This window comes from Mus pahari, chromosome 8 (genome assembly GCF_900095145.1).
Source record: "Mus pahari chromosome 8, PAHARI_EIJ_v1.1, whole genome shotgun sequence".
Lineage (NCBI taxonomy): Eukaryota > Metazoa > Chordata > Mammalia > Rodentia > Muridae > Mus > Mus pahari.
The window spans coordinates 8238298-8253494 of record NC_034597.1 but is presented as its reverse complement, the minus strand read 5'-3'; the positions used below and the strand labels follow the sequence as shown (position 1 = coordinate 8253494).

Here is a 15197-nt window from a genome sequence, read left to right as displayed (position 1 = left end):
CTCATGCAAACAGTTTAAAATTATATTAGATTCTCTTTCACATCAATTATTTCTACATAGATTATGCAATAAAACAATCAGGTATAAAGTACATACCCTTTTTAGCAGCGACTGTTTTACCTGGAACTTTATCGGTTTGCTTCAGACCAAATGATGGTGCAAAAACAGAAGCGGTATCTTCTTCATTACTGTCAAATTTACCTGAGTCTAAAAATTTCAAAGCTGCTTGTTAGTAAAGAGACTTTATAAAGACCTCTTAGTAAACTGAGTCTTTGATGACTTCTTTTTAGCTAATAGATCTAATAAGATCTTGTTTCTATTTTGACCATATAATCCACAGTACACAAACAGCTGAAAATAGAAAACAGATCAATGTTATACCTCAAAAATGTTAACTGTGGTGAAACAATATTCAAATGAACATGGCAGTGAAAATTAACTGTATCAAGAGCTAATTATTTAAAAGATAATTGGCATGTTCAGCAGTATTTAATGATTAGTTTTTAGGTGAGAAGGCTCTGCTGTGATAATTTCAGTATATTATACAAACTCTATTAGTCAATTCAAGAAAATCAGTACTAATGCCCAAATCTAAACAAGCAGTAAGAACTCGTATTTTTAAGTCAACAAATCACTGAAGACAAATTTCAAAGGCAAGCTTACCTTTAATTTACTTTTTTGGGGGGTAGAGGAGACAGAGTCTTGCAATGTAGCCTAGATTGGCTTTAAACTTACAATCTTCCTGCCTCAGTCTTCCATGTGCTAAGATAGGCATGTACCCCCATGCCCATCTTTAGCTTATTTCTGTCCACAATTTAGTTTAATTTACCAATCAACTCTTTCCTTGCTCAAACCATAGCAAGAAATTTTAAAATGACCTCTTACACTTGATAATTTTACATGACAGCTTTGACAAATTGTGTCGCCAATGAATGTCTATCCAAACTTATAGAAAATGTACCAAGTCTAGGTGTGTCTGTATGTATATAATTACACATCCCAAACAAGGGTTTAGGAGTTGGCTCAGCCATTAATGCCTTTGTTCTGCAAGTAAAACTCACATAAAAGTAAAGGGGGCATAGTGTCCTGCCTGAGATTCCAGACCACAGGAGGTGGAGAAAGGAGATTTCTCCTACACCAAAAAACTGACCAGCTATGTTAGCTGAAATGGAAAACTTCAAGCTCAAGAAGAGACCCTGTGTCAATATATAAAGTGGAGAACATGGAAGATGACACCTGACATCAACCTTGGGCCTCATAAGCACATGTACACACCCTTTCACACACCATACACACACACACACACACACACACACACACACACACATATGTACTAAAAATTATACCCTAATTATATTTGTTCCAATAAGTTTTATTTTCTCAGCTATAAGAATTTGGTAAGATGAATCTGCATCTATACCATATAGTCAAAAGTAGATTAACATCACCATGAAAATCAAATTTCAATATTCCAATTATTTTTATATTTTTCTCATTATTAGACATTACACCTACTGAGCTAGCATCTGTCTACATGCTTCCATAATACCTATTCTAACCAGTCAATAAGTACGTCTTATTATATTGGGCAAAGTATAGTCTTTCATTAATGAAAAACTATGCAGTTAACTTCTGGCATAATGATTTTTCAACTTTCTCTCTATCAAGTACAGCAATAATGTACTAATTAACTAATGAAAAGAGTAACAGAACATACCATCTTCTGACTTCTGAGAATATGAAGGAAATGAAAAAAGATTTCCAAAATCCTGACTTTTTTTGTCATGTGAAGATTTTCTGTTAGAAAAAAAATAGCACAAAGAGCTATAATTAAAATATCCAATATAATATACACTTGAGGATTATAATGATCAAAACTTTAGTTCTTTCTCCTTTGTTTTCTTTATTAAAAGATAAGGCAACACCCACACCCTGCCCATTTCCTCACAAGCTTATGTAAGCAAATACATGAACATAGATATATGATAAAAAATACTGATTTAATATAAAATAAGAATGGAAACCAGGCAATGGTTTAAAATTATTCAAAGTGACACTAACTAAAAAGAGAAAGGTGGACTCCTTATCATAGCAGGTGGCCATACCATTACTGGCCACAGACCACAGGTGGGCAGTTACTTTAGAAACTAGTCAAGGCTGGATATATTGAGTTAAATTGTCTTTAAAAAAAAAAAACAACTTAATTCAAAAATCTCCCATTCTCCATGTTAATGCTGGCATTCATCAAAAGTAACCAAGGACAAATCTACTGCAAAAACAAGTTTCCTAAGTCTAAAGACCTAGAAACATTTCCCAAGCCAGGAGCCGTCCAAATACACCCCATGTAGATGAAATTTTTGTAAACATTTTACTGGGACAAATTACATTCCTTTATTTGCATGTTGTTTGTGGTTACTTTCTTGCTAAGGGCAGTTATAAAGAGCTGTTATAAAGTCATATGACATGGACATATAAAATAGTTATTTTCAAGCCCTTAATGAAAAAGCTTGCCAGTCTTTGACTTAAAGGAAGAGCTGCAGTATTAACAAACTAATTATCTCATGAAGAAACCTTTAGCTCCAACTGATCCCTTCCCGGTGCCCATGAGATTACTGGATAATGGCTGCTGCTTTACTTACTCTGGAGTAGCTTTGGGTTTGCCTGAAGGAAAAGCATACTCATCTTTATCTAAGCCATCTGAAGGAACAAATTCATCTTCCCCATCATTTGTTATGGGAGATGCTTTAACTTTCAGTTCTTCTAAATCATTATTGTCATCAGCAGCAGCACCATCATCATCCTCCTCTTCTGAGAAATCAAAAGTGTACTTAGGTCTTTCAGCTAAGAAGAAAACAGAAATGAATATAACAGAATGTTGCTACAGTTCCAAATAATTAAGAGACTAAGGGAGAATCATTTGTACCAAAGAGCTTGCAGCTACCCTGGGTGACACAGGGACTCGCTCAAAAGCAACAAAAGAATGTGAAACTCAAAATCCAAGATTTACCACCAAATATATTTTTTAAAATATATTAAGAAAAAGATGAATTTTTAGAGAATGAAAAACCTAGGTCTCCCTTAACACTTTCCAGGAGGCTATGATACTAGTACTTACTGTGCATGTTAGCACATCATAAACTGATGGGACTACTTGTTTAGGATGTTTCTCATTGTATTTAATTATCCAAGAACACAAAAACATAATTGGTATGTCCCGCATCATATGTCCTTGTACCATGTGTGCCCTGTACAAAGGACTATTAATATAATATCTCCTATTTCTTTAATTACAAACAACAGAATTTACATTCTTTTAAAAATTATAAAGTTTCTTTTAGCTTCTCTAAGTGAAAACATAATTTCCCTTTAAGATTAGCTGCACTGTAAAATAAAAATGTAAGGATCAGCTCAGTTGGCAAATGCTGCCTAGTATGCAAAAAATCTCTGGATTCAAGTCCCCCTGAGTCAAGTCAGACACTGTGCATGCTGGTACACGCCTGTAAGACAGGAAACAACGATAGAGAAGAATTATGCATTCTGGCATAATGCAAGTAAGTTTTATTTTAAATTCTAGCATACATCTTAGAGGAGCATTTTTAAACCACCTGGACACTCAATTTCATATTTTACTTTCCATGTATAGAAAAATGTAAGGATAATTTTTGAAGCATTAACTAGTCTTAACTAATTAATTTTCATGTTCCTTAATCTAACCATGTAAATTATTCACCATTATCATTTATACCTATACCCATTAGGAAAAGAAGCTTACCCACTTGATAAGAGAATCGAACAATTTAAAGCCTGGCATGCAATTTAAATATATTTGCCAGAGCTAACTATAAAGTCCTAATACTCATTTTAATAAATTAAAGCTTAAGAAAATGTAAGGGAATCATAAAACAAACTAATCAGATTTTATAACTATCTAAGTTCAATGAATGAATACTTAAGATCAAATCGTATTCTTAATAGCAGTACACTAGAAGACAAGGCGCTGTAGTCTAACCATAGCATTATATTTAGAGTACTGAGCACACAGAATCAGTTCCAGGGAGGAGACCTCTCATGATAAAAGTGATAGAACAGTTACACAGAGAACTTCCAACAGAGCTATCACAGCGGCCAATACCGTGACAAAACAATCTTTATGTTCTTTGGTTTGGGATTTGTTCATTTTTAACAAATATCCCAAAGCCATGGAGGAAGCATTATCTAGGATTTAATAATAAAATGAAGTAGAAAGCGTGATTCGGGCTGGAGAGATTGCTCAATGGTAAGAATAATTGTTCTTGAGGAAGACCCAGGCTGGTTTCCTAGCACCCAAATGGCAGCTTACATCCACTCATAACTCCAGATCCAGAGGATGTGGCACCCTCTTCTGACCTCAGAAGGTACCAGACATACTCACATTGCACAGACATGCATGTATATAAAACATTTTTAAATGTAAAATAAATCTGTTCTTAAAAAACATTATTAACTTTGTCTTTCTTTGGAGTGATGATTTGATGTGGGGAATTGCAGGCTGGTATCCAGTCAAGCTGAGGTCTGAACCCTGATGATCCTGATTCACCCACGTAACATGGTAGGTGTTCCCTCATGCTCCTGGAACTCCGGCCCCTGCCTAAAGTACCGCCCTCCACAGCCCCAACCCCACCTCCTTTTATTTTGTTCCCAACAACTGGTCACAGAGGGATGGTTATGCCATCTTCGAGAGACAGAACCAGCTGAAGAATGCTTCGCAGAGAAGTCAAATCTCCAAGTTTCCCAAGAGACCGTGAGTGATGGAGTTTAAAAATGTGGCTTTTTTACGTTCTCGCTTTCTCTCCCAAGTGTTCCTGGGCACGCCTCCTCCCCTCCTCTCTCAGGGTTGTACTACCAAGGCTGGCTCTCCCCAGCCCTGTAGCCCCTCCCACCTTGGTTCGCCTTTGAGTTGGGTTCAGGGCCCAGCAAGGCAGTAATTAATGCTGCGTGGGCGGGGCTAATGCTACGCTGCGGCCGGGCAAAGGACACTTCTGCGAAGAGTCTCTCCCTCAACCTTTTACTTTTCTGGCTCTGGGCTTTGTCGGGCCAGTTGGGCAGTGCCTATTCAAAAACTTTTGCCTCTTCCCTGAATTCTGCTGCTCCCTCCCTGCCACAGCCCTGCAGCAAAGTGCCCACGCCGAGAGTCTCGGGCCTGCGCACAAACAAACAAAGATGGGGTGGGCAAAATAACTCATGGTGGGGGACAGAACTGGCAACAAGAGAGCAGGGGCAAAAGAGCCAAGGCAGGCCCTGCGTGGGCGTGGCTAAGTGACGCTTCGCCTCGGCTGGCCAACACTTAACCCTTTACTCACCAGTTAAAATAAAGAAAAAAAATCCAGGGAGAAGTACCCATCCTCCCATCCAGATAAGCCCGGGAAAACTGCATTGAAGCTGCGCCCCCTACAGGAATACCTGAATCGTGCTGTTAACCAAAAATTTCTTGCTTCTTTTTCTCTCCAGTATTCATGATATATGTCTAAAAATTCTTTCAACTTGTTTAAAATTTCCTTTAAGGTGCAAAAGTCATCCAATCCTTAATTAATAACCGGTTTTCTGTTAACTGTCTACTCCAGTTACACAATTAACATTGTATTTTCTTTCTTAGCCATCTGAAGGGACTGTGATGTGCTCCTAATCAAACCATTGCAGGCATAACTTTTGAAATGCACACTATGCAGATATCCTCTGCTGGTGTTCTGCTCCTTTGTTATAATTACTCTAAGGTTTATCTCCACATGGGACCTGCTGCGGCAGATCCATCTGAAACAGTGACATCTACAGAGACCTACAGATAAAGCTGCCTTCCTCCAAAAATCTCATCTGACAAAGGGCTCCCGAGACAAATGCTGAACCACAGAAGACTGACAAGGGACCTTCCAGCTACAGATGGACTCTTTTTGCTTAAACCAAATGGCTGTTGAACTTTGGGGAAAGTTATATGATAGTAAGGAAAGCATGATGTCTATCTAGATTAATTAATTGCTGTTCAAAATGGATGTTATTACTCTCAAATTGTACTACCCATGAAACAACTGATGAATTGACTGTACAATCTCTTGCCTTCTCAACTCTCCTTACTACTCTGGCTTTGTTCTGCTATTTCTCTAAGCTATATATTTTCTTCTGATAATTCTACCCCACTCTAAATCTTCACCACTAATGACACAGTCACATCAGTGACACCCCCCCCCCAATTTTTTTTTCTAATAAAAAAAGAGGAAGAATTGTGGGGAATTGCAGGCTGGTCTCCAGTCAAGCTGAGGTCTGAACCCCGATAGTCCTAATTCACCCTCATGAGTTCCCTCATGCTCCTGGAACTCTGGCCCCTGCCTAAGTTACTGCCCCCCACAGCCCCCACAAGAGAAGCATGGTCAGTAGTCACGTAAGCAATGGCCCAAGCTTCTGATCTTCACGCTAAACTCCTCCCCAGTTACCTAGCAACAGTGAAGACCATAAAAAGGGGTGTTCAGCCCACCACACTCTCTTACCCTCTCACTCTTTTGTCCTCTTACCTCTCACTTCTCTCTCCTCTTCCTGTTCTCTTTGTCTTCTTCTTTCCTCTCCTCTCTCCTTCTTTCTCTTTCTCTCTAGCCTTCCTCCCCTGCCCCACCTTTTCTCTTTCCCCCTGCATTTCTATAATAAAGTTCTTAAACCATAGAGTGTCACTGCTCCATCTAGAATTCGCTGTGCCACTCTGGTCAGTATTGAGAACTTCTTCCCCTATTCCCTCTCTCCCACAACCCTGGTGTGCTAGCAAGGTAGCTCCAGGGGGCCCACCGCATGGGTCAGGCATGCTCACTGGGGGCCCTGTGGAAAAGCATCTGGCAGTTCTGCCTGAGTCTGCCTGCCCAGAGTACAGGAACCAGCTGTTAGGCCCCTTTTCTTATCTCACTTCTCCCCGGGCCCCCTAGCCCCCCCAACTTTATTTTGTTCCCAACAATTTAATACTTTAGTGACACTGTTAATGCTACTGAACCAAATGTATAAGTCAATGATCATATACAATAAGATAGATATAAAATATATCACAATACCAGCTGCTCTCCTAAGCAAAGAATCTCTCGGGATAACCACAGGTTCTGCTTCTTCCAAGTCACTCTCTGATTTGGACTCATCATCTGACCAAGGATTCCGTTTCTTCACTTTCTTCGCATTAGGTTTACCAGTTGATGTAGGTGTTTTTCTAACCCTGGTACCTAAAAGCAAGACAATGGCAATTTGCTTATTAATATTTACTCAAAGTTACTGGTGAAGCTGTTCTATGAAAGGTTCATTATAAAATAGAAACGTATATAAAAACTAAAGATATTACTTGAACTACTAAAAAGAAATAAAGCAGTAGACTAAACATACCGTGTAATTTTTTTGTCTCTTACACACAAACATCTACAAAAGCATTCTAATGCCTTACCAGGCTCCTTCTTCTCTCTTTTGGGTTTGGGGCCTTTGTTTACAGGAGCAGATGGGGTCAATGTCTCTTCTCCTGTACCTTCTACTGGTGTTCCACTAAATTCTTCATCAAATTCTACTTTCACTACTGTGGTATCAGGATCACCCTATGTGTTAAAAATCACACCAAATCCAGTCATGAGGAAAAGTAAAGGAAATTAACAATGCTTAGTTTAGAGATACGGTTTCACTTCATAACAGGTAAGCGTTTTTAATGTATTCCATTTGAGATATGTTTCAATCCACTTCATTTCCTGTTCCAAATAACACTGCTTATAAGCCTAACATTCTGATATATTCACTGAGATAATAGCCACTTAGAAAAATCTTAAAGAATAAGCCAGGATCTTGGTTAGCAAAGGAGCTATGAGACCAAAAGCTATGTACATACTCAAAATAAGAACAAAAACAAAGCAAAAAAACAAAAACAAAAATGAACAAACATACAAAAAAAAACAAAAACAAACAAAAAAAAACACCCACACTATCAGTGCCTATGCCTACTAGGAAAACATTTTCAAATTTCTGAAGGAAAATAACAACAGATGTATTTTGTGAGTTACTATAAGGCTGAATCTAGCCCATAATTATTGGTAAGGGCAGGAGAACTGGTCGGTAGGTACACTGTTAATACAACACCAGTCAAAACACAAGTGAATGACAGCAGCAGCTGAAGGAAATGTGAACCATTATGCTTCACAAGGATCAGAGAAAACATCCCAAAGGAGTCTTTGCTGCCAAGATCTGAAGAAATCATCTAGTTTGCCGGGTGGGTAGAAAAGTGATAAAAGCAGCAAGATGAGAAACAAAGCAGGTCCATAGCCATGCTTAGTTCGAGGGGTTTGGGTATTACATTGTAGATCAGAAACAAACATTCAAGAGTGACTGTTTTAAGTGGGCAAAGATCAGGACAGGCAGAGATAAGTTTATTGACACTACCTAAAGCAGGAAAAAAAAAAGATAAGAAATGAACCTGACACCAAAGGACAGAGGTCACTGAGTGAAGGTTAAAGCTGAGTGAGGTGAAGGCCCAGACCAGAGGAATACAGCCCAGTCATCAGACATAAAGAATACCTGCTCTAGTGTCAAAACATTCCTATGTTTCAAAGTGCTGCAAATACTAGCTCTCAACCAAAAAAATTATAATTAAAAAGTTTCTCTGACCTCCAACTTAGGGGTATTCACTAATTATAAAGAGCCTGTATTCTCAGTTATGTGTTGAATATATATGCGTACATATTCCTTGGACTATAAAACAAACCTGTTTAGACTTTAGACTCTGTAAGACCATCACAATTCCTGCTTTCTTGGCTCTGAACATTCACTGAAGCCTTTATATCTGGCTAATCCTGGCCCATCCTGCTCAAGGGTAAATTTCATATATATATATATATATGTGTGTGTGTGTGTGTGTGTGTGTGTGTGTGTGTGTTAATGCTAGATGTACTTCATAGTGTTTAACAAAAATCAAAGAGATCATAGAAAGTGATAAGTTACTTTGGAAGCCAAATAAAGTTTATTTTCTGCTTAACACTCCCTTAATTTGTTATGATAATGTAAAATTTAAATTTATAAAGTTAACAATTTGTATGGTTTTGGGTTGGTTTTTACTAAGACTTTGATTTAGAAAGATGTTCAGCAGAGAGTGTTTCTCATTCTAAAAACAGAATTTAGGCCCCTGTAGTCCCAATCAACTCAGGAGGCTGAGGCAAGAAATGGGTTAAGCCCATGAGTTTGAGAAGGGATGAAAGGGTGGCAACAAACTGAACTAAATAAGTGGCTCTAAATACATGAGTGATCCTTGACGATTAAGGTGTTCTTCCTCAGTGCATTTACTCTCATGGAAGAATATTTCCTGTCACATCAAATACACTATAAATCATAAAGCATGATGAAGCACAAGCTTAAAGTAGACTTAGATGAGCTGACACAGGAACATGTAATACCTTCTTCTTCTTCAGCAATTTTCTGCTGGCATCTGCCTTCATAGCAGTAATTTCTGGAACAATTCTTCTCCCGTAAGGTGAGGGCATGGTCTCCTCCAGCTGAAGTTTCTTTACCTTAGGTTTGCCAACTTTCCCTTTCACTGCCTTCCCAGACAGCCCTGCCAGAATGTCTTCCCGCTCTTGTGCTTCCACTTTCTGAAATATGATTCAAAGGGAAGGGGAATACAAAAACAGCTCTTTAAAAAAAAAACAATAACTATTGCATAAGAACCTAAAATAAGTTATTCACATGGTAAGAAACAAAGGTTTCTTTCTGGCCAATCTAATCAGAGACAAAATAATGGGAAGAGAAGAAAAAACTTCTAAGTTAGAGCAGCTGAGTCTTAATTCCAATTCATGAAAGCAGCTTCCTAAGTCTTCATAGAATGTAGCAATTGTAATTAATAACCTAAGTGGTTCTTTATAGTCCTATGAGAGTATGGGATGGAACCACTTGCTGTCATCTGAAACCTGGCAAATCACAGAAGAAGACAGTTCTGTTAAAAAGTATGATGTGCGGCTGGACAGATAGCTCAGCTATACACAGCACTGTGGCTCTTCAGAGACCTTGAACTCAGTTTTCAGCACCCCCATGGTGGTTCATTTCCATTTTAACTCCAATTTCAGGGCATTCTACCTCCTCTCATGACTTCTTCAGCACCAGTCACATAGGTAGTACACAGACATATATGCAGAAAAACATCTATGTGCATAGTAAGATAAAAAATAAATAAATCTTTTAAAAAGTATGAAGTCATTCTTTTCAATTGCTTTAATCATAATAATGATTCACAATTTTAAAGTTAGAAATCTGAAGACATTGAGCTTATGGGGTGCGTTATCAAAATAAATAAATATATAACCACAATTAATGTGACAAATTCTAAATTCTACAAAATTACTCTTCATAATAACTAACAAGTTGTGCCGGGCGTGGTGGCTCACACCTTTAATCCCAAAACTTGGGAGGCAGAGGCAGGCGGATTTCTGAGTTCAAGGCCAGCCTAGTCTACAAAGTGAGTTCCAGGACAGCCAGGGCTACACAGAAAAACCCTGTCTTGAAAAACCAAAAAAAAAAAAACCCAAAAACAAAAACCAAAACAACAACAACAACAACAAAAAACTAACAAGTTTGGAAAGATGCAAAGGAAAGTTCCATCTCTTGAAAGACATATAATAAAAGTTTATAAGTACGAGGTTTTGAAATCAAACACAGTGATATTCAATGTTGATATTTTTACTTACTAATTATATATTCTTAACAAGTAACTGAGAGTTGACAGGGCACCGACCACGTGGAAGGCTTTATAAAGTCCTATCATATCTATTTTAGGAATGGGCCTCAAATCCTTGTTAGTTTTATAGAAAGGACGACTTCTTTCATTTGAGAACTACATGCAATGCAGTATGAGCATACAAGGTAGGTTCAATTGATAATATCACGACTTTAAAGAATGCAGTCATAAAATTTATGCCTAAATATACTTAGTTATCAAAAAACTACTTTATCTTGGGGCTGGAGAGATGGCTAAATGGTTAAGAGCAAGTATTGCTCTTGCAGAGGACCCAGGTTCAATTCCCATCACACATAAGGTGGCTTATAAACATCTGTAACTCCAGTTCCAGGAGATCTGATACTCTCTTTTGGAGTCCATGGAAGCTCCCATGCATATATACACGCATTCAGACAAAACACTCAAGTTACATAAAACAATTAATCTACAAAAAATTAAAACTCTCTAGAATTTAAAGATATTTGATTTATGTATATGTCTCTGTGTGAGTGTATACTACATTATGTATGGAAGCCTATGGACATAAGTCAAAAGAATGAAATAGGATCCTCTGGAAGAGATTAGAAAAGTGCTTTTAACTGCTGAGCCTTTTGTTTGAATACTGCTAATTATCAAATATAAATTGAGGAATTAAAAGTGTAGCAAACAGCAGTCCTTGGGGCCGAGACTGACTGGAGTGGGAACAGTTCAGCTCTGCAATCTCGACTAGCAAAGTAAGCACAAAATGAACATGTTTCACTCTTCTAGTTAGTAATCCAATTTAAAGCAGTTCCAGAAGTGCAGTAATAGTAATCAGAAACAGTAATTTTCCTTTTAATGTAAGTTTGGTCATCTTTAATATGGAAACTAGGGTCTCACTCATGCTAGGCTAAGAGCTGCACCACTGAGCATACCCACAACACAAAATTAGGATTTTGGCATATAAGCTCCAGAAAGAAACTATGCTCTATTTTAAAAAGTCTAATCAATTAATTAGGTTAATGTATACTATGGGACTTAAAAGATCAGGAACATAAAACAGCAACATAAAAAAGTTTCAAAAATTCTATCAGGCAAGTAATACGATACACTTGTGCCTACAAGTTATAACTGTAAGAGAAGCCATGAACAGGAAAATTAAATACTGGAATAATAATAACAATAATAATAATATAATTAAGATTCTGCAATAGTGAAATAACTAAAAAATTAACATCATGCGATAACAGTGGCTGCTCACTTTTGGTACTCAAAATCAAACATTCACTCTGCTGTGATTAATTTAATTTTAGTTCTTTAAGAGGCAATTTTTAGAAGCTTTACATTTTAAATAACTTCTCTTACTTTTAAAATTAGAACTCCACTAACAGAAAATCACTAAAATTTCTTACAATCTAAAGGAAGTCAAAATACCCAGATTCAACCACATCCATGGACTCCTCTTTTCAGAAAAATGCCAAATTAAATCAGTTAGCAGAGCTAGACATCAGGTAAGAGAGTTAAACCAATAGAAAGCATTAGAATTTCATTTCTTCTGATGAACTCTGTAGCTTTTATATCTGCCCACACTCGAAAGAGCTTTTCTTTATAACTTCATAGAGGTAAAGCTAGCTTGAATTTAACTTGGGTTATAAATATACTAATACAAAGCTAAAGAAAAATTCTGAGATAAAGAAGAATTCATTACTATCTCAAAAACATTATTTTTCTAAATATAGTTTATTCATTTTAAAAATTATTTATTCATTTAGCAGGTGTGAGGCCTTACACATTCTAGACCAATGCACTACCACTAAGCTATATTGCCAGCCGGAAATACATATATTTAATAGAGATTTAACATACATCCAATTCTTCAACAAATGCTGCTAAGTCTTCTTTCCAAAGATCTGAAGGAGATTTCCTTTTGAGATCATTAACCTCTCGCCCCTACAATTAAGAGAGAGAGAGAGAGAGAGAGAGAGAGAGAGAGAGAGAGAGAGAGAGAGAGAGAGTTAGTTAGTTTAACATTTAATAGTTTTTAAATGTGAAAAGGATAAACCAAAATATAAGTTTTGGACAAAGAAAATCAAAGATATGGATAATACTGAAATAGTTCCAAATTATGTAACCCACAAATGTTCATACTTTCGTATCTCTCTGTTTAATGAGTTCTTCAACTTTTTCTTTAGTAAGAGACCATAGAGACATATTTAAAATATAATTAAAATCAGGGCCTGAAGGAGTTCCTGAATCAGAGGAACTGTCATCATGTTGGTTTTGTGTATCTTCCTCTTCTGCAGCCTGTAAAGAAATAATAAACTTTATATTAAGGTCCATTATAATACCAGATCAGCATTTTAATTTCATTAATATTGGGCTTAAGTGGTATTCTGTTAATGCTACTCCTTCAGGGTGGTAGGAGATTTTTTTAAGATTATCATCAAGATTGTCTATAAACCCTATTTCTTATGTTAAAAAAAAACTTAAGATTTTCTTAAGCTATATAATAAAATCTTCAGAAGGAATATTATATTGTATCCCTATTTTCTCAAGAATTTGATGAAATGTTAATTGCTTTCCTAAGTCCCAAACTGAAAAGACATTGTATCTTAAAATTATTAAGTAAAATTTTGTCATTGTATATTGTCAGACTTTTATACTGGTTAGTTAGTGGACATGAAAACACACAGAAAAAAAAAATCACCTATAAAAAGTTTTAAAAGTTGTAAAAGCATAAGTAGGCTACATTTATTCACTATGGATATATTTTAATAAAAATTCCCTATTACTATAAGGATTATTCAAATTTGAACTCAGAAAATAAGTTGACTGAAGACTAAGTTGATGATTTAAGGTGGAGAGATTTTTCTAAAATTTTATTCAGAAAAGCAATTACACTTTAAAGAAGCCTGTTATTCTAACACTATGTTTCAAATTACAATGAATCAATAAAAGTAAATTTGTGTCATTGCGGTTCTAAGGCTTAAAAACAAAGGTATTAAATGAAATTAAAGTTGTTTAAGACACTCAGTTAAAAATGAAAGATACTCTAATAAGCCAAAAGTTTATGAACAAAACAGCTTTACATTTAAAAATGTTGAAATAAATGAATGTATACCTACAAAGTTAGGTCTGAGTATACTTGGGAAATAAAGTGATAAAAATTAAATGTACAAATCAAGATGCTTCATGGCATAAATAAAACTATATACTCAATTAGTGAGCAGTTGCTAGATGATTAGGAAGTACTAGATACTGTTGAGGTAATGTTCTACAGTGAGCTGCCATGGAGCTATGGAAAGCTGGGTTTATTAGCACTCCATGAGGTGTTAGAGCACAGTACAATTCTGCCTAAAACACAAACTTCAGAGTGCATTTTGTGTCTAGGTTTTCATGACACCATTATTAATGAGCACTCTAAGAATATGTGTGTGTGTTTACTATTAACAAGACTATATCTAAGGGCACTTTTAGAAATAGATTAATAAGTGAACTTTTCCATGTTTAATGATAGAATTTGCATTATAAGAAATAATCTTTAAGTAGGTATTTGTTAACTCTCTCTCTCCCAACACTACAGACTCTAGAAAAACCACACCTTGTGGTACCTGAACTCCTTACTCCCTTAAGTGTACACCTGGCAACAATGCTGCAAACCTTACATGGTGTTAAGGCAAGTACTAAGAGCAAACTAGCTTTATCCATGAATTCTGCTTCCACCAGAAGGGCATTCCAAAACCAGAATACCCTTATATTTTAAAACTGAGTAAGCACTGAATTCATTAGCTTATTAGGAAATTTTTAAAAGATCTGTAGTTTAAACCAACAACGACACAGTTCAAGAAAGATATAAAGCATAATTTGGAGTTCAGCAACACAATAAATCACAAGATGAAAAGAATGTGCTTTCACCACATTGTCGTGTCCTACTTTTATTAAAATAGTAAATAAGCCTATATATTAGCTTGACACTACAGAATTTGTTCTGATTTTACTCACTTTAACATATTATATTGCCTTCAAATTTGAGAAGAGCTTAGTTTGAACAAGAGCAGTATTTCAATATATTTTGATGAAAAATTCAAAAAAAATTATAGTTGAAAACTAAACTGCAAGGAAATATCAGTTCACAGTATGTCACACAGTTTTAACTCTCTTAAACAATTCTAACATTACTATCATATATATATATATATATATACATATATATGTATATATATACACATATATATATGTATATATACACAAATCTATTTCAGTATCTAAAAATATTAATTATTGCTATTTTTTAACTCTTCTACAAAAAAGTTCTCAATCTCTATGTTGTACTGCCTTTTAAATTGCCTTTTTATCATCACAAATACTAAGAAATTAACTCTTGAGGGAACTCTTAAGCTTTCAATATTTCATTCATTGAATTAATACAAGTATTATCTAAAATGGACAACTTAATTACAGTGTTTAAATTTCGGACCAAAAG

The 15197-nt window shown here is 35.9% G+C and overlaps 1 protein-coding gene across 1 annotated transcript in view; it reads right to left on the bottom strand.

Annotated features, from left to right (window-relative positions):
• Top2b (DNA topoisomerase II beta) overlaps positions 1 to 15197 on the bottom strand; it is a 70001-nt gene that overhangs the window by 5393 nt on the left and 49411 nt on the right. The window contains exons 26-33 of the mRNA XM_021202964.2: positions 12863 to 13018; positions 12581 to 12664; positions 9423 to 9617; positions 7439 to 7583; positions 7062 to 7223; positions 2640 to 2841; positions 1718 to 1797; positions 97 to 207 (exon numbers count right to left, since the gene is read on the bottom strand). Of these exons, the coding sequence (XP_021058623.1) occupies positions 97 to 207; positions 1718 to 1797; positions 2640 to 2841; positions 7062 to 7223; positions 7439 to 7583; positions 9423 to 9617; positions 12581 to 12664; positions 12863 to 13018 (1135 nt within the window). The remainder of the gene's footprint in view (positions 1 to 96; positions 208 to 1717; positions 1798 to 2639; positions 2842 to 7061; positions 7224 to 7438; positions 7584 to 9422; positions 9618 to 12580; positions 12665 to 12862; positions 13019 to 15197) is intronic.